Below are 20,429 nucleotides of genomic sequence, written 5' to 3'. Positions count from 1 at the left end.
AATAAAAGTTGTGCAATAGCAATTCAGCTCTGTTGTGTTGGTAAGCATTGCAAGTCATGCTCCAACAAGCACAGACATTTGTTGGGGTGAAGCTTAAAAATTGAAGCACTGGATGAGGAAAATGTGTTTTTCCTGGGTTGTATCACAATCTTCAGTCAGTTTGTGAATGAACTGTTTTTCATCCAAGAAAGAGACTTTCTTCGCATAATCAGGAAGTTGTTTTCATTCACATGAGAAATTTTGTTCATGTTGTCGCCAGGATGAGAAAGTATTTTATTCTGATAAAGACTGTTTTTTGAATGTTTCCATCAAGACATGTATCTTGAGCGGCACGGGGGATGGGTGGCTAGCGCGAAGCCCCATGGTGCAAAGGCTCAGGGTTCAAGTCCAGCTACTGCAGCCTATGATAATAAACACTTTTAATATTGTTTTTATTATGAACATCAATTGTCTGCACCGCTTATCCTCAGTAGGGTCGCGCGGGGGGTGCCAGTTGTATAAAAAAAAAATGTTAGATTATATAATAGTTTTTTTTTTGCTTATCATTCAAATTAACTTTGTTTTAATTTATCTTTTTTTAAAATGAATAAGAGATTCTAAATAATGTCCCTTTAAGTGTTATTACTCTTGAACCCATTAGGTCTATACCAGAGGTCTCCAAAGTGTTGCCTGCAAAGAGAGAGAGAGAGAGAAAGATAAGGTGAAGGAAAGAGAGAGAGATCAGGTGGGAGAGTGAGAGAGAAAAAAAGGTGAAAGAAAGAAAGAGAGAGAGATAAGGTGAAAGACAGAGTGAAAGATACGGTGAAAGAGACAGAGAGAGAGAGAGATAAGGTGAAAGAAAGAGAGATAAGGTGAAAGAGTGAGAGAGAAAAAAGGTGAAAGAAAGAAAGAGAGAGAGAGATAAGGTAAAAAGGTGAGAGAAAAGAAGGTGAAATAAAGAAAGAGAGAGATATAAGGTGAAAAAGTGAGAGAGAAAGACGGTAGAAAGAAAGAAAGAGAAAGACATATAAGGTAAGAGAGTGAGTGAAAAGGTGAAAGAAAGAAATAGCGAAAGAGAGAGAGAGACAGAAGGTGAAAGGGTGAGAGAGAAAGAAGGTGAAAGAAAGAGAGAGAGCTAAGGTGAAAGAGTGAGAGAGAAAGAAGGTGAAAGAAAGAAAGAAAGAAAGAAAGAAAGAAAGAAAGAAAGAAAGAGAGAGAGAGAGAGCAACCTGAACGCAGGACTGTGACAACAGTTAGCCCCCCTATCCGAATAGCCCGTGGACTGGTTCAGAAAACAGATAAACAGGCATTGTGATTTTCTAGAAAATGTAATTCCTAACTGGCATGATTAGTGGTCAAGCATCTTTTAACCCCTACTAATTGCAACCTGGTAAAAACAAAGAAATAACATAGTAACAACATAGTAAGTAACATGTTATTTCAGAAATGCATATCAAACTTGTCGCCCGTTGAAGTGAAATAGAAGATAAGTCGGCATTGTTGACATGCGCCAACCTGTCCTGACTTTCTGGTTTTAACACACACGTGCATACACACATGTTCACACGCTCACGCGAGACAAAACGAGAAAGCAGACAGATGGCTGTTGTTGACCGCGGAATACCGATGATTCCATCTCTTGTTTAGGCTCCGGCTTTGCTTCGCTGGCAGTTTTCTGACCTTGTTTATATAATTTGTCGGGTTTTAGCTGTATTCCGGCGTATCTAATCTAATTGAGACAGTGAATGAGTTTAAAGAAGCCTAAATTTGATTATTGACACACTGAGTTGTGTTGGCACTAGGGCCGCAACGGTTTTCCAACAGGGTGAGGCAGTTTTACATGAATAGAATGTCTGGTGAGAGTTGCTCATGCGCAGGACCCGCCCAAGCCTTCATGGGCCCCTAAGCAAAATTAGATTTGGGGGCCCCTATTACTTGATCATTTCTATACCTACTACAACTCATTCCACGTTCTACTCCAGTTGTGGGCAACTATTTGGTGTCAGGGGCCGCATGTGACATGTTATACTTATCGATTAGTTTCACCAAATTGATTTTGAAACGTCAATTAGAGCAAAATAGTATATTAGGTCCCTGGTTTAAGCACCTCATTTGTTATTTTGTTTTGAAGTATTACTGTCAGGTTTTTTTGAGTATTTCTGAAGTCAGATTTTTCTTGAAGTTCAGTTTTGTAGTGTTGCTGTGGTTTTATTTTTGTATTATTTTTGTCTTGTTTCTGAAGTAATTTTTATGGAGTATTTCCATCGTAGTATTTTTTTAGTAATCCTGTAGTACTTTTGGAAGTACCGTACTTTCCGCACTATAAGGCGCACCTAAAAGCCTTTATTTTTTTCAAAAGCTGACCATGCGCCTTATAATACAGTGCGCCTTATTTATGGATCAATTTTAAAATTGCAAAGTTTTCCAACTAACTTGCAGCCGCCGACTAGATTTTCCCCCGAATGCCAAGTAGTACGCGGTGTATGCTGAGATTTATTTACCGGTGTTTCATTGGCTAACCAATGTGTCAATCATCATTTGAATCAATCACTATTGGCTAAAGTTATTCGGAGGTCAAGGGGCGGATCCTTTTTATCATTTACAGGCTGGCATTTGCTTAAATGGCAACACAAAGCCTGCAATTGGCCAAAACAACGGTGTATGCTGGGATTTATTTACCGGCGTTTCATTGGCTAACCAATGTGTCAATCATCATTTGAATCGATCACTATTGGCTAAAGTTATTCGGAGGTCAAGGGGCGGATCCTTTTTATCATTTACAGGCTGGCATTTGCTTAAATGGCAACACAAAGCCTGCAATTGGCCAAAACAACGGTGTATGCTGGGATTTATTTACCGGCGTTTCATTGGCTAACCAATGTGTCAATCATCATTTGAATCGATCACTATTGGCTAAAGTTATTCGGAGGTCAAGGGGCGGATCCTTTTTATCATTTACAGGCTGGCATTGGCTTAAACGGCAACACAAAGCCTGCAATTGGCCAAAAAAGATGAATGTTTATGGCACGTGGCTGACGGCATAGAGAAAGCATTTTTTTCTATTCTGTATTTGAAATTATTTTATTCTCCTGGATTTACTACCCTCACGGATATAAGAGGACATTGGCTGCACATTATTATGAACACAACGACTCGGTGAGCTACTTCGGGTTTTATATTGTCCCTGTATCTTGTTTCAGACTGAACTCGATGTTTCTGTGATAAGCGGTGCAGATAATGGATGGAATGGAGTGTCTATTTTTAAATTAAACTCAATTCCAAGTGTTTATTGTCATATGCACAGTGAAGTTGCGAGCGAAAAAGAAAATAGATACTAAGGAATAGTTAGCATTTCTTGAATCCCAAGACTTTAACCTTCCGAATGATGGAACGATGCATTTGAGTGACATCTTATGGACACCGCATCGGCACGTGTTCTCGACACGTATTTGCGTCTTTGCAAGCTTTGGGAATGTTAAGGGGGTAATAAGTTGGACTCAACTATCTGACTGTTTTGTCCACGTTCCCATTTTAGCGCCTTATAATCCGGTGCGTCTTATCTATGTCAAAAATAGGACCAAAAACTATTTTTTCGGGGTGCGCCCCATAACCCGGTGCGCCTTATAGTGCGGAAAATACGGTACATTTTTTTGTTCTACATCTGTAGTATTTTTGTAGTATTTTGTATTATTATATTAGTTTTATAATTCCAGTATTCTCATCATTTTTGTACTATCGCGTTTGTATCCTCTTGTAGTAGTGTTTTTGTACTAATATTTCTCTCGTAGTTTTTTCTACGTTAGTATTATGTATTGGTAATGTTTTAGTATTTTAGTAGAATTATAATTGGTATATGTCCAAGACAGTATTTTAGTAGCCTTTTTGTATTATTACAGTAGTTTTATAATAACAGTATTCCGTTTTAATCATTTTTGTACTATTGCTGTTGTTTTTTGTTATATTTCCATATTAGAATGTTTGTTGTATATCTGTAGTATTTTTGTAGTAAAGTGTTACTGTAGCTTCATCTTTTTAGTATTTTTGTGACATTTCCATAGGAGAAGTTTTGTAGTATCGCTAGAGGTGTAATTTGTAGTATTTCTGTTGTAATCCTCTTGTTGTGGTATTTTTGTCGTAATATTTCTGTAGTAGTTTTTTATATTATAGTATTATGCATTGGTATTTTTTTCGTATTTTAGTAGAAGTATAATTGATGTACTTCCAAGACAGTATTTTAGTAGGATTTTTGTCATTTCTTAAGTATTTTCACAGTACTATTTTTGTCATATTTCTCTAGTATTTTTTAAATATTAATATAGTTGTTTTTTGTAGTATTTTTGAAGTAAATAATTCTGTAGTAGCATTTTGTAATATAGTATTACTATAGTAGTATTTGTGTAGTAATCATTTAATTTTCAGAATGAAAGCAAAATAATATATGAGGTCCCTGTTTTTGGACACTATATTTGATATTTAGTTTTGTAGTTATTGTGGTGTATTTTCTGTTGTATTTCTGTGGAAGTATTTTTGAGAGGACAAAGTGACAATGGGTACCAAAACCACTCTTTGGGCCCCCCTAGTGGTTGCGGGGCCCTAAGCAGCCGCCTAGTTCGCTCATGCACAACAGCGACTTTGTCTCGATTGGTAACATACACAAATGACGTTGTCAATATCTAGTGTGCGTACTAATACTTCTAATATTTGGGGTCTTTAGCCTGGAGAGGGCAAATAAAACAACTACATGCACAATTAGCAAAACAGCCCTTGCTTACAAAGGCAGTACTTCAATGAAACGCGAACATTCAAAGAGAAAGCACGTCCGACAGTTAACCGAAACGGAGTCCGACTCGCGTCTGTAAGATTCAAGTGTCATTCAAGCCAATGCAGTTTTGATGACATGCATCATACTAGGGCTGCAACAACTAATCAATAAAACCGAATTAAATTGATAATTAAAAGCGTTGGCAACTAGTTGGATAATCGATTCATTGTATCACATGATTTATGAGCCACCAAGTACGTTAAATCGATGCAAATAAGAGCACACTATCCCTTTGTGACACTGGGAGTTGTAGTACCGCTTTGGTCCTGCAGAGAGCGCCCAGAACGTTTTTATAAAAAGGTGTCTTACATTTTTATGAATCCTAAATAATGAACAATGTATCATGTATCACAAACAAAATTGGCATGATAGTTTGAACTTTGTAAGTGTATAGCAAACCTTTTTATGGATTTTTGTTTATTGTCAATTTAATTTAAAACTTTTTATTGCTTTATATTACAAATTCTATTCTATTGTTTAATGCACTATTTCGGTATCAGTCAACAACTTTAATATTTGAGTAGAAAAAAGGTAATTCAAAATGTCTTTGAGAAATCTGATTGAATTAATCGAAAAATAATTGACCGATTCATCGATTATGAATGTAATCGTTAGATGCAGCGCTATATTGTACCTTTTCTACGCATATTTTGCTATAAAAGAGAGCTTGGGCGTAAAGCCAGAGAAAGTGATGTGAAATGAAATGCATCAAAGAACAAACCTCAATTGTTAAAACGTTAAAAACGGCAAACGTCACTTGTTAAAACTGTTGAGAATCGTTAAGTACTTTAATTATGGATTTTGCAGTTGACTGCTGAATGTACTTCAAGATTCAAAGACTCAAAATGTTTATTGTCATATAAACACTAAAAAAAACACGATTCCCTGCACAAGGAAATTCTTACTTTGCTTTCCACACAGTTTCCAGCGTAATAAAACTAAATACAGTACATGTACACATAAAAGAATATGATGAATATTAAAAAGATAAAAAACAGGAATAACTCAAGGTGAGTTAAGGCAATAAGAGAAGTATAAGATAAAACATAGTTGAAACCGAGTGTAGTGCAAGAATAGTCCAAGAATGGTCCAGTTTAAAGTGTCTGTAGTGTAATAAAGTGTCTGTGGTGTGCTGAACGTGTCTGGTGTATTGTTCGATCAGCAGCCGTCTAAGAGTCCGAAAGCAGAGGGGTTAAAAGAGTTCTTTAGACGGGTTGTCCTGCATTTCACACTCCTGTACCTTCGTCCTGAGGGCACAAGTATAAACAGTCCGTGTTCTGGGTGGGGTCCTTAATGATAGAAGAGGCCCTCCTGTGGACTCTGCGGTGGTATTTGCTCTGCAGAGAGGGCAGCTGAGTCCTGGTGTCCCTCTGGGCGTTCTTAACCACTCTCTGCAGGCATTTTCGGTCCATGGCTGTGATACAAAATGCAAATATTGGTTTTCTTTACTGTTCTACAGCTGCAAATGAGCCTGTTTTTTACTTTACAGGGATAAAAATTGTTTACTTGGTTTTATTTTAATATTTTTTTGCCTGACCCTAAAAGATGGACAGAGGTTTATTAATAGATTTAGGTCTCCCCTGACCAAGCAGCATGGGCTTAACCATTAAAATCGTTTTTTTGGCACAGCTTGAAAGAACGTGTGAACAACTACTTAATAGGGATATCACAGAAACTGCCAGCAGGGGGGAATCACCAAACAACTCGGCCAAATAAGTATTCCATTCAGAGTATAATTGTAACTGAGGCAAGCCGGCGAGGTCAGATTCAGGCAAAGCAAATTAAGAGCAAAGAAATAACTTATAGTGTAGTTTTATGTTAGAGTTACTTCAGTTTGTTTGGGATTAAACTCTATGTGCCTCACGATCTAAATGTTTAACTCCTGTTTAAAGTTTTTTTCTCAGTCAAGCATAAAGTACAAAACAAATTCAAAACTTTAAATTACTTTTTGGAAATATTTTGTAAAATATTACCACCAATACCACCCTGAACTCCCATCTACAACCTTCATGAGCATAAAGCATATGTACTACTGCCCCGACTGCCAACCCCCCTGACCCCAAAAAACCCTAATCCCGATGAAACAAATTTGTATTTATTTTTCTCGGTGTGCCTCGAAATCATTCAAGAAAAAAAAAATATCTTGCCTCGAAAAGGGTTAAGGAACACTGGTTTAGTCTACTCTCTGTCACGAAATGATCAGGTGACTAGAGACACTCAATAGAAAACACCCCCGAGCCAAACACCCAGAAAGGCAAGATTCTTTCGTAATTAAACTTTACAAAAAGTAAATGTGATCAATTTAGGTGTATTTCTTGTTACTGAAATGGAAAAATCAAATATTTTGCACCTGTCGTTGACATTAGGGTAACCAGAGTCAAAAAAGACAATCCCGATACCTTCATTATTTAGATCAATTGTGAAATGGCAACTTACAGTGAATGGATAACCCAATTAAAGAGATGCACATGTGGTAATACTGTAGTTGAATTTCCAACTGGTGTGTTTTCTTGCCAAGTTATAACGGCAAAGGTGATTCCCTCTCTCACACCAAGTCAAAGGTAATTATAGTTAGGTATACGTGATTCAACAACTCTTCTTGAGGGGTCTACTTGAACAGTTTAAATACTGGAAGCTGCGTATTTTTCAAACAGCCGCTTATACTGTATCTGTCTTGTTGGGACCTGTTTGCTTTGTGGTTGGATCCAAATTTTTGCAATTCTCAGAAATTCTTCAGTCAGCTGCAAGATGACAACATTGAAAACTCTTATCAGCATTCATAGACCTCAGGCATCTTATCCATTTTCAGGTAATATTTCTTCAAGGGAAGACAAACTGTAATATCTATGTAGAGAAATGTATAGTAGATATGGTTTGACTGTTATGCTGCATTGAAGGAAAGTGAAAAGTCGTAGTAGTTTTACTTTTGAGTATTTATTTGACATTGATGCACAAAACACAGCATGATTTGTGATTGATATTTGCCAAAACCCACTTTTATCACGATTGCCCATTGCCCTCACCTGTGCCCACTCGTTTGGTGCCAGCTGCTGCTCGTTGCCTGATTGGCTCTCCTATTTAAACTCTGCTCTCATTCACTCCTGGTCAGTCGGTCAACAAACCTCTGCACTCGTAAGGAAAGCATTTTGACTCTGTCCGGTATCCTGCTCGTGTATCCAGTATCTGGTATTGATCCATCCGTCCCGTCCTGTCCGGTAGCTTGCTCATGTATCCAATATTAAGTATCGATCCCGTCTGTCCCGTCCTGTCCGGTATCTTGCTTGTGCATCCTGCATCCGGTATCGATCCCGTTTGTCCCGTTCTGTTCGGTATCTTCCTCGTGCATCCTGTATCCGGTATTGATCCCGTCCTGTCCAGTATCCTGCTCGTGTATCCTGTATCTGGTATTGATCCTGTCTGTCCCGTCCTGTCCGGTATCCTGCTCGTGTATCCTGTATCTGGTATCGATCCCGTCTGTCCTGTCCGGTATCCTGCTCGTCTGCCACAGGCTTCCTGTTTTCCCGCGCCTGACTTCTCTGCCCAGCAATCGCCGAATCGCTGGTATTTGTGTTCCGCGCGCATGACTGCCCAGCTTCCGTAAAATAAAGCTTGGTGAGAAAACGTACGCGTTTGGATCCACCGTTTGTTCGGGTTCTGACAATTTTGTGATAAAATCTGTGATAAAAACCATCATGTACAGTGGAACCTCGGTTCTCGACCATAATCCGTTCCAGAACCCTGTTCGAAAACCGATTTGGTCGATCACGGAAAATCGTTTTTCCCATTAAAAGTAATGTAAAATCATTTTATTTCGTTCCAACACCCTGAATATTTAGCAAGAACGTAAACATGAAGCTAACCCAGGCTAATCGTACGTTCACGTTAGCGTAATCTTCTGTACGAAAGATTACGCTAACATGAACGTGTAAAAATAAAAAAATCAGGTCGTTTACACGTCATTTAGCACCCGGGTCTCCACAACAAGTGGTGAGCGGTTAAAGGATAAAGAAAAGAATTATGAATAGGATTTCTTACCTTTGTGGTGCTCAGCAGAAGCCATGCTGTATGTATAAGCAAGATCGGAAACTCGCAAACCTTCTTCATATTTTGCTATTATTTCTTTCTTAAATGCAATAGTTGTACGCACTACTCTTCTTTTTTCACCTGTAGCAACTTTGCTGCTTGCACCGAACTTCTTCCGAGGCATAATTAGGCGTTAAAACACTCCGTTCACCGATTTTCAAAACGAAAGCAACAAGAAGTGCGCGCTCACGTGACAACAGTTCTTCACGAGGGGTGGGGGCAATCTACACCCGTACGCCGCTCAGCATTGCCCCTAGCGTACCAGCGTCCGAACTCCGATTTTTTGAACGAAAAGCGAAGCAAGAATTTCTCTAAATTTTTGGTCGAGAACCGTTTTGTTCGAACTGAGAGGCGTTCGAAAACCGAGGTTCCACTGTATATTTGATATGCAATATACAGTATACGTAAATGATCTAATTTAAAAATCATCATATATATTATTGTTATTTGCTTTAACGCTGCTTAAGAAATGGTTTTGATTATATGAGTAAGATGTGTGTTTATATGTCACTGCGGAGTTACTTTCATTTAATTTGTTGTAGTAGCACTCGCCGAAGCCGTACAATTTCTCACGGTGGTTGGATGTTTTTCATTAACGAAGGGGATTCTAATTAAACAAACTGAAAACCATTAGTAAGACTTGACCATCTTTCGGTGGGGACGCTACAGTATATTCAATTGTTTAAAACCAATGATTTATTTTCGATATTTATAATGTCTCAATTTACAGGAGCATTCATTATTTTATTATATGTTCCATTAACATGCGTTATATTGCTATTTTATGTTTTGATGTTTGTTTTATTCATCTGTTATCGGCAATCTGATTCTTCCAAATTAACTTTGTCTACTTTCTTTGTCAGTTTAATGCACAATTAAAAAAAAGTTCCTTTTTAGATTTGTAATCTGTTTTTTTTTCATATTTTTTAATGAGATTAATCAAAAATGTTAGGGTATTTTAGAAAACGTGACACAAGTTTGTTTTTGTTTCCCTCAAAGAAAAAAAATATGAAAGGGACAATGTGGGATACTTGACCACTCGATGCTGCTGTATTCTGTAGTGCAACTGAAAACGAGTGCGACAAAGCACAAGGAAGAATGCAGACTAGATAGATAGATAGATAGATAGATAGATAGATAGATAGATAGATAGATAGATAGATAGATAGATAGATAGATAGATAGATACTTTATTCATCCCCGAAGGGAAATTCACATTTCCAGCAGCATCCCTGAGCTGAGAACAATACAAGAATAAAGCAAAAGAATACAATAAACAAATACCCAGTGTGACGTGCAAATGCCCACTACTGGAACTCAAAGATTTTTTTCTATCTATTTTTGGGTTACCTTATGGTTTTCGAGGATACCCGTAGCAGCAAGATGGAGACAATCATGTCAACTCCCTCTAAGTGAGCCCCATGTTATGTAAAATAAATACAACAAGACGTATGTTTGTATGATATTTCATTTATTTTTGCTTATTTTTTAATCAGTAGTTTCTTTTAATGAATCAAGCTTTCTCTTTTTTACCCCTTGGAGGCGCTAAACATACAGAATGTCCCTTTGAGTTTATATGATTTTTTTGTGTTGTGTACAATAAGTTTAAATGACATCATGCTTTCCAACTCCTACTGTAATTCAAGTTACATTTGTTGTTTAGATTGTTGGATAGTTCGATGTTTTAGAAACACAAATCTGAATGGATTTAATATTTTTACAGATTAAAATAGTTTATTTCAGAAACAGATTCAGAATATCTCATCTCATCTCATTAGCCGTACCGCTTATCCTCATTAGGGTCGCGGGGGGGGCTGGAGCCCATCCCAGCCATCTTCGGGCAGTGGGCAGGGGGACACCCTGAACTGGTTGCCAGCCAATCGCAGGGCACATGGGGACAGACAACTCATTCGCTCATTCACACCTAGGGACAATTTGGACCGGCCAATTCACCTGAAAATGCATGTTTTTGGAATGTGGGAGGAAACCGGAGTGCCCAGAGGAAACCCACGCAAGCACGGGGAGAACATACAAACTCCGCACAGAAAGTCTGGAGCTGGATTTGAACCCACGACAGGTTCCCATGACATGAACTGTGCCGCACAAGCGCTAACCACTGTGCCGCCGTGCTGCCCGATTCAGAATATTTATTGTCATAATCAAAGACCAACACATCATCCATTCATCCCACAAAATTGTACCCATAAATCCCAACACCCATAAATAACTTAATATAAACAATAAAAGTGCAAACGTGATACAAGAAAAACTTAATAGCGTATTATTAAATAAGTTAAATAAGTCTGTTTTTCCCTCAAGAGTCCTTGCTCCACCAATTGTTTGTGCAAGCCACAATAAATTGTACTGGACCAGGCCTTATCATCTTCCACCACTGCCGATTGTGGTACTTGTTTTTCTTATTCGGAATGTTTAGTTTTCCTCCTAACATAGTCCTAACACTGGGAACTTAAAACGTGTTAGGCTTTCACTTTGTTATTTCTGAAAATAGTTCTGCTTGCCTTGTAAGTCATAACAATAACATTCTAATGGTCCACGGCCAGGAAGTTTGGCAAAATAAAGCTTAATTGTTGTATAGTATAATTCATGTATTAATATAGGACCAGGTTCTGTCCTCCTGGGCTGCAGATTCTCTGTTATCTGAAACTGTTTTTTTCCCCAGCTTTGAATCCCGACCATGAAAGAAATGCCTTGTCCCAAAAAGTCACTCCGAAAAAACATTTGTGAAGGATGTCACAACCAAGAAAAGTGGCTCTTTGTCAAGCACTGGGACTCAGGTTTCCTCTGCTGCTCCCTTTTGTTCCTGAGCCGTGACGTTTAAAGGAAAGACGTAATTCCTCAGGAATCAAACGATACAGTTCTTGATTATTGCTGCTGCAAAGTCACATCCTATTGCCCTATTGAAGGTCAGCTGTTGCAGCGCTTACTGCTGAATGCATTAACACATGTTGGTAGAGTGAGGCAAGGCCCCTGTAGATGACACTCTTGGTGTAAAGAAGCATACTCAATGCAGGGTTGGGTAGGGTTACTTTAACTTGATTACTTTCAATTACTTTTGGATTACTCCAATACCAAATATGCTAATAAAAGACAAAAGAAACTAAATATGAATAAAATGATGACTCACAACACGTGGTAAGCTTTCTCTCCTGGCTTTGATCTCTTTGATCTCCGACAAAACTAACATAAAATGCGACAGAAACAAAATGAAAATAAATCCAAACAGCTTGCCAACATCATTTTTGCCGTTCTATGTATTCCGTTACTCCCCAAGCCTGCACAAAATTTAGTAATTTTATTCATATTTAGCTTCTTTTGTCTTTTATTAGCATTTTTGGTATTGCAGTAATCCAAAAGTAATTGAAAGTAATCAAGTTAAAGTAACCATACCCAACCCTGACTAAATGTGATCAATTCATTGCGATTAAAAGCAAAACACAAATATTTATTCATATATTATATAAATACCGCTTTTACTTCCTGAAACCTAATTTTCCAATGAGTACCTGTCGGATTACAAAATGGGAAAATGCAGTCATTTGGGGTGTGCAAGTGCATGGTGCTAGCACGCCCCCTTGTGGACACATTCTTGGGTGAGAACGTATGAACGTACAGACAGTGTTGGGCGCGTTGCCGAAAAAAAAGTGGTTACGTCATTTAAAAAGTGAGTCAGTTACCTACCGGATAACTGATACGAAATTTGGCACGTTAATCTGAAAGTAACGTAAAATTCGGACTACAGAGCGCACCTGATTATAAGCCGCACCCAGTACATTTTTAAATGAAAATAACATTCACAAACTGCACCTTGCTGTGAGTCGCAGGTGCCCACATTGAAACATGAGATGTTCAGATGTACAGAGAAAGAGTTTTAATAATCTATGGTACCCTAACTCCTGAACGTCCTGCCGGACATTTGATAAACAAATACTTGTCCGTACAGTGTCCCCATGAAATAGGTTAAACCATATATCATTGGAAAGCTTAATTTTTTATGATTTTAAAATATACTCATCAGAGAAACATCCCAATCTGTCTGAAACAAGACATCCGAATACTATAGAGCCACTTTAACTCACCTTTACGTCCCCTGGCCAACTTGAACTTCTTTGAATGTCTGCAAAAATTGCTTTGTTCCATCAAGGAAAATTCATAGAATCCAACCGTGTGAAATATTTATTCCAAAATACACGATAATGCTGACAGATGAATAGGAATATGCCTGCTTCTTGGACTTTGCTTCTTATAATCCCTTCATTTCGCCACATTATTTTTATAGTTTGTATTCTTTTTTTGGTTATACGACACAATACAGTGCCATCTAGTGGTTAAATAATACACACCGTCCCTTTAACACAGGGGTAACCAACCTTTTTCATGTTGAGAGCAACATTTTGTTACTATTAAGCTCAAGGGCACGTAGTTTTATATGCATTTTAAGATAGCAACTCATCATGTTCTTATGTTGTTACTATGTTATTACGATTTTGATTATTGGAAGTAAGGTTGAATAGACTCAGTCAACCAATAAAACAATCATTTCACTAGAAAATCATAATGACCCAGCACTGGTGAGCTATTTTCAGAACAGGTCCCCTGGCACATCAGCTTCCCTTAGGGGGCACCCTGATGCCTGCGGGGACCACGTTGGACACCCCTGCTTTAAAAATTACAATACCTTCAAATTACTTTCAGCCTAAGCGAAACATCAAAAGGCTGTTCACTTTGGGGTTTGGGTCTTTATTTAACACGTTATGATGCAGCCTGGTCATCCTGGAAGGGGGATTACCTCATGTGCGGTCCGTTCTCAAGGTTTCTTATTTCCCTCTTGTTGATTTTGAGTTTTCCTTGCCCTCATGTAGGTTTTAGATCAGGGAATGGTGTAATAATGGTCTGTAATTTGCAATAATCTGTGGTCTGTGCAGCCATTTGACTTGACTTAAGAATGCCATACTGTATACACATAACGCTCACTCTGCATGATTTATCTAGAATTTGGGGAGCCGCTTGCAGTGGCATGGAGTCAACTGCATTCCATCCCAAAACTATCAGAACCGAGCAAACGGCTATTTAAATCGGAGAAGGGCCCTTTCTGTAAAATAGGTCTGTTCTTAGTTGAAATGTCCAAATTGTTTCTAATGAAACATCATCATGGGGGATGTCAGATTGATTTGTGATCATAAAATATGTTTTGAGAATTCTATGTAAGTTTCATTTCATTTTAAGATTAAAGAGAGCTTCTGTAAATAAACGGGACTTACACATGGAAGTACTAAACCCAAACAAACACCCGCACTGAGGCTTCCACGTATTATTATTAGGCATATCCTATATTAAATCAGCAGTGAAACAAGCCCACATATTTTTATCAGACTTTAATACAATACCGGGACGCCTGCCAAGGTAAGCAAACTAAATCTCTCAAAAGCAGCCTTGGCTTATTTTCACCTAAAGACTTACTTTTGCCACTTGACCACTAGGTCTTCCACTTGAGACACCCAATACCACACTGAAATATCAAATCATTTTAGAAACTTCGTCCTTTACATCTTGTCCGTGGAAATCCCTCAGTGAATCATCACACTAATGCATGGCACACACAGAAACATCAGCCTAAATGTTGCTCTTTCCTGTCGTTCCAACTTAAAGACGGGTGTGGTTGACATTAGCCAAGCAGGATGTTCAAATTAAACAAGGAAAGATTTTGAGCAGACAGCGATATGGTGACGCCTAACATCAACCTAAACAAAGACCAAGCCCTAATCCTGTCCCGAATTGTTCATTTAAGCTGGTTCTAATCTAATGTTCTTTCTCCTATTACTTCCTTCAATGCAAATACAGTAATCCCTTGTTTTTCGCAGGGTGTTTCAAAAAAGTCCCGCGATCGTCAAAACCCACAAAGTGGAAACATGTATTTATTTATTAAATATCAGTAAGATGTAATATATATGACTGTTCAAAAATAAAAACTACTGTGGAACCTCGGTTCTCGACCATAATTCGTTCCAGAACCCTGTTCGAAAAGCGATTTGTTCGAACACAGAAATTGTTTTTCCCATTACAAATAATGTAAATCGTTTTAATCCGTTCCAACACCCTGAATGTTAAAAAATGTGATGTGAAACATCCACCCCGGTGTTCGAACTCCGATTTTTTGACCGAACGGCGACGCAAGAATTTCTCGAAATTTTTGGTCGGACTCCGATTTGTTCGAACTGAGAGGCGTTCGAAAACCGAGGTTCCACTGTATAAATCTACAAATACAAACACAGAAAACAAAGTTTCAGTTCAATAAATGGTATTAATTGTCATTGTACAATAGTACAACAGAATTTGAGGCCTTCTCCTTTCAGTGCAAATGCGATGAAGAGAGTGGCTGGCTAGTTGCACACCAGCACCGAGGATCCTTAAACTGAGCCAGATCTCTGTGATGATTAAAGTACAAATGTACTACTTCTACAAATGTAACGGTTTTCCATGAGTTGTACTCCAGGTCCTCTGTTTCATGTGTAATGGATCTGGCGTGCAATACAGACTTAGCTTGTGAGAGTTGTTACGTAGCCTTGCCGCAGTAGACCGGACCTGCAGCCTTGCTATTGCTTTCTCTCGTGACACTGCCTCAGTATCTCCCTAGACTCTATAACAATCCACAGAGCACCCATTAGCGATCGGCATTTTTTTGCGCTCTCCTGATATTCTTCAGAGTCCGATTTTGTACATTAATTTATTTATAATGAAACAATCTCCTAAAATACAAGCGATGGCCGTCTGTCCTTACAGTTTGTTTTGATGTACACAATCACTTGACCATCCCTTCATCTAAAACCTACATGAGGGCAAATAATACACATATTATCAACATAAAATATAGATTATTCATATGCTGTAGAGTATAAGTGTGTTTTAAGCTTAGATTTAAACATTTCCACTGAGGTTACAGATCGAATCTCAGGGGGAAGAGCATTCCACAGCACCGGGGCCCGGATGGAGAACGCTCTCGAACCTGCGGATCTCTTCTTGGCTCTTGGGATCACTGCAATAATAGTTTACAATCGTCTTTGATCTGTGCAGCCCTTTGAGACTCTTTGTGATTAAGGGCTATACAAATAAACATGACTTGACTTGACTTGCCCCTGCACTGCTGTTTGACTGACAGCATACACCAGCCTATCACAGACAGTCACGCCCAACAAATACAAACACGCACACACACAAAAAGCCCTGTGAAACCTGCCTCTATGATAGCATTTGCTGTGTGTTGTCTGCTGCACAACACAATGCACTTACAATGAAAATCCGCAGAGTATCAAAATCCGAAAAGTGAACTGAGGGATTACTGTAAATATAAAATGCCCGACCATCACAGCAATTAAGGTGCAATAATTAAAGAAAAAAAAGGTTCTTAACCAAGGCAATCTACGGAAGCAATTTAGGCAATGGACGCAACCGTAAGCGCTTCGCTATTTGCTCCTAATAGAAAAGAGAAAACGAGACCTCATTAACCTAAATGTTTAATCCACTCAGCTTTATTGAAAGTGAAGATTAGGGACACTTTTTTCAACAAATGTACTGATTTCCAAAGGGGATAAACCTCCTATATGACCCAACTGAGCGTCAAGTGGTTTGGTTCTTCCTCGAAAGAAGGGATAGGCGATACTTGGAATTTGGTATTTATCTAATCCAAATAAATACAGGGAACTATTGATCGATACCGATACTTTGTTAACTGACCCTCTACCCTTGCATTAGTCTATAATTAAGAAAACCACAGCAAAGAGATTTTAGGCACTCAACATTTTTACATTGCAACAAATGACAACAACACAACCCTTAACAGTGTAAAATTTATGTATAAATGTTTGTATGACAACTGTTTCAGAACAAAAGTCAAGAGAGTCAAACCAAAAAGTAGCACTGTAACGAAAATGGAGATATAAGAATGTCATCTATTCCAGAAAATGCAAAGTGTAAAAAACAAATGTAAAAACCTGTAACAGTATTGAAAAATAAAATACCTCTACTCCAACAACTGTTTCAGAACAAAAGTCAAGAGTCAAACCCCCAAAATCAGCACTGTAACAAGAATACAAATACTGAATTACAAGGTCAACAAGACAACTCATAAAACATTTTAATTGCACAATATTTTCAAAATAAAGTCAGAAGTGCAAATAAACTGGAAACACAATTTTATCCAATTTAAGATAAAATAGATGTATAATCTTACCATCCACTAACAACATTATAATGCTAGTTAAAATCGTAAGGCAGTATCAAGCCAGGACAATAGCATAGATCCGATCCAAGTACCTGCTCAGTATCGATAAAATTGATATTTAGACCGGTCTGCCACCCTTACTGGAAAATAGACGAAGCCTCCCTCCATGTGTTTGCTTATCAGGCACGCACACACGCACAAAAACATTTATTCTTTCCCATAAATGAAATGGAAACGTGTTGGCATTTGTCTTCTCTCATATTTCATCTGGCCCCTTTCAAAAACAAAATGAGGATGTCAGAAACCAGTGATGAGAGAGAAGCCCATTTAACAGCATTTCGGGGGCCTGTATTGGTGCCGGCCTCTCTCATCCCAGTCCACAGGAAATATTCCGCTAGCTGATAAGAGCGAAAACGTGCTTCCGAAACTTCCAAGCCCCGCTTAAAAATTTTCCTAGGTATCTGTTGCAATTAAGGAACAATATGACTCCTTATGGCTCCTTCGTAACTCTGGAGCAGCATGATGACCATATTTTCCAGACAGTAACAACAGTGAGCAACATCAATCCCAAGTGTGGCAACTAAGTCATTATCAAACACGTCCAAAACTTGACATCATGTTACATTATGCTGAGTTTCCGGCAATGCAAAACATGTTTTCACTTTTGAATGAATTGACTAATGTATTAATGCAAAGGTTGTATGGCCTACAAACGTCATTTGTTTTTACAACAATTCTTTCACGAGATTTCCATTTCTTTTTTTTCCTTGTATCTTTTATCGCATACTTCTAACATTTTTGGGGGCTTATTTAGTCGGTTGCACAATACACAACTGTATTTAATTACATTTTTTATTTCATTACATTTTATTCTCTATTTACTTTTTTCTTTTGTTTCTTTCTTTTCTTTTTTCTGGCTTTTTTTCTGAATTTTTCCTTCTTTTTTCTCTTCCTTTTGTTTCTTTTTTTCTCAGCTTTTCAATACTTTTTCATTTTGGTATGTTTTTCTTTTTTGTTCTATTCCCCCTTCCTTCAAGTCATTTTGTGCATAATTTTACATAATATTTGGTCATATAGGGATTAAAGAAGCAAAAACAACCTGAAGAGCCGTTTAGCTGGTTCCTTTTAGTGAGCTGAGCCGGTTCTCAAAAAACTACTGACTTTACTCAACTTCGTTCTACTTCGACCTTGACTTCCAAATACCGCATTTAGAACACAACGTCAGGGGAACCCTTGTATTTTTCCCTTCATGCACTGTAACCTTGACTTAATTTGCTTCTTAATTAGCAATTTCGAGCCCTGTTTTTTGTGAGCTGGCTAGATTTTCTTGTGCGTGGAAAAGCTCTGGGTAGTGCGCAATTGTGAACACACGCAGCTTAGAGGGAACATTGCGCTGGATAGATTTTCTTGTGCCGCAGAGAACGTAAGGGCAGTGCGCGATTGCGCACGCGCGCAGCTTGGAGGGATCATTTCTGGTAGTCTTTGATTATTACCTATGACATATTGTGATGAAAACAAGATACCGTATAGCACTTTGAGGAAGGAATGTTAGTGTGTGTAAGCATGTAACTCTGCACACTAACCCGGATGTCGCCCTCATAAATCCAGAGATGTGAAAACGTTTCCTCTTATTTACACTCAAGAGAGATAACGCAAATGCAGCTTGACTGTGATTGCTGAAGTTGTTTTTCTTATATGTTCTTTGAGCTTGTTTGGTCAGGGCCTCCTAATCACTGCATAGTTGAAGTGAGTATGCTGATTCTGAGTGATCCACTGCCTGCCTTTGAAAAATCCAAATGTGATTATTGTTAAGGTTTTAGAGTGCTTTGCAAAAATTCCTAGGATTTGGACACCATTCCATGTAAATCTAAGTCAGCAGCTCCCACAGTATGCAAGGTGAGTGTAGTATGAAAATATACATAAATTAAACCATACTTGTTTAATTTTCCTAGGAAATATATGGTGTCTTCTATACGGTCATGCACAACAACCACTTAAAAGGCAGAAACTTCACGAGAAAAATGATTCATATCGCATTTATTACAATGTATTTGTATATTCCTGCAACCAGTTTACTGAATGTTTTGACTTGAGTTTTATGCCCTGCTCATTGCCATCTTTCTGTTGTAGGCGTGCTGCAGGTCAGCGGGATTCGCATCTACACTTCAGAAAATGTGGAGGCAGTCAACGGGACGGATATCCGTCTCAAGTGTACGTTTCATAGTTCCTCTGCCATCAACCCCAATGCCATCATCATCTCATGGAGCTTCAGACCCCTAAAACCGGGTAGAGAAGAATCGGTGAGACTCTTTTAGATTTGAAAAGTATTTCATATTTTAGCTTCCAGCAAGCATGCAGGACTGAAAGGATGGTGGAATGCCTGACTGGCATGACAGACAGATGGACAAACAAACGAATGAACTTGGATGTATCGTTAGGCCCATGGTGGATGATGTATGCAGGGATAGATTGACGGATAGATGGATGGATGGGTGGACGAATGGACTAATAAATGGACGGAAAGTCTGATGGATGGTTGACAGATGATGGTCGGGTTAATGAATGGTTGGGTTGATAATCTGTTGGCCAGATGGATGATATGATGTATCAATGGACAGCTGGATGCAAAAATTGGAGGGCAGACTGATAGACGAGCAGACAGATGGAAGGACAGATGGATAGGTTTATGAAATGATAGGTTGATAAATCGATGGACAGATGGATGGCGTGATGTATAAATGTATGGATGGATGCAAAAATTGGAGGGCAGACAGATGGATGAGCAGATGGTTGAAAGGGCATAGGGATGGATAAATTGAAGGATGGATGGCCAGATTAAAAGTTTGACAGATGATGGATTGGTTAATAAATGAATGGGTTGATGGATCAATAGATGGATGAATGATATGATTCACAGTATTAATGGATGTATGGATGAATGCATGGATGGATGCAATAATTTGCAGACAGCCAGGTAGGTGCCCAAAAGGATAGAAGGACAGATGGACAGATAGACGATGGACTGGTGGAATGACATATGATCGATTAATGCATCGATGGAGGAACAAACGGATTTACGGAAGGACAAGTGGATGGGTGACAGAATATGGATGGGTTAATGAATGAATGGATTTATGGGTGAATTGATGGATGAATGGATGGTGTGATGTTTTAATAGATGAGTTGATGGATGGTAGTATGGAAGTACGAGTAGGTAGGTCCACAATAAACATGTTTTTTTTTCCCTTACTGTCTTTGTGTTGACTCAAAGGATGGTCTAACTTGATAAAAAAGAGATAATTATTACGG

General features: G+C 38.4%; 1 protein-coding gene across 2 annotated transcripts in view; it reads left to right on the top strand.

The window, feature by feature from the left end:
• LOC148358420 (myelin protein zero-like protein 2) overlaps positions 1–20,429 on the top strand; it is a 36,237-nt gene that overhangs the window by 8,550 nt on the left and 7,258 nt on the right. The window contains exons 1-2 of one of the 2 annotated variants that reach the window (XM_088345147.1): positions 18,962–19,016; positions 19,251–19,420. In XM_088345147.1, coding sequence (XP_088201273.1) covers positions 19,010–19,016; positions 19,251–19,420 — 177 coding nt within the window. In that variant the 5' untranslated portion in view covers positions 18,962–19,009. Of the gene's footprint in view, positions 1–18,961; positions 19,017–19,250; positions 19,421–20,429 lie in introns of those variants that run through there. The other variant, XM_088345146.1, reaches the window with a different exon arrangement.

The sequence above is a fragment of the Urocampus carinirostris genome, chromosome 10, assembly GCF_059441175.1.
Source record: "Urocampus carinirostris isolate Australia breed hairy pipefish chromosome 10, RoL_Ucar_1.0, whole genome shotgun sequence".
Lineage (NCBI taxonomy): Eukaryota > Metazoa > Chordata > Actinopteri > Syngnathiformes > Syngnathidae > Urocampus > Urocampus carinirostris.
This window is presented reverse-complemented; position numbering and strand designations above follow the sequence as displayed.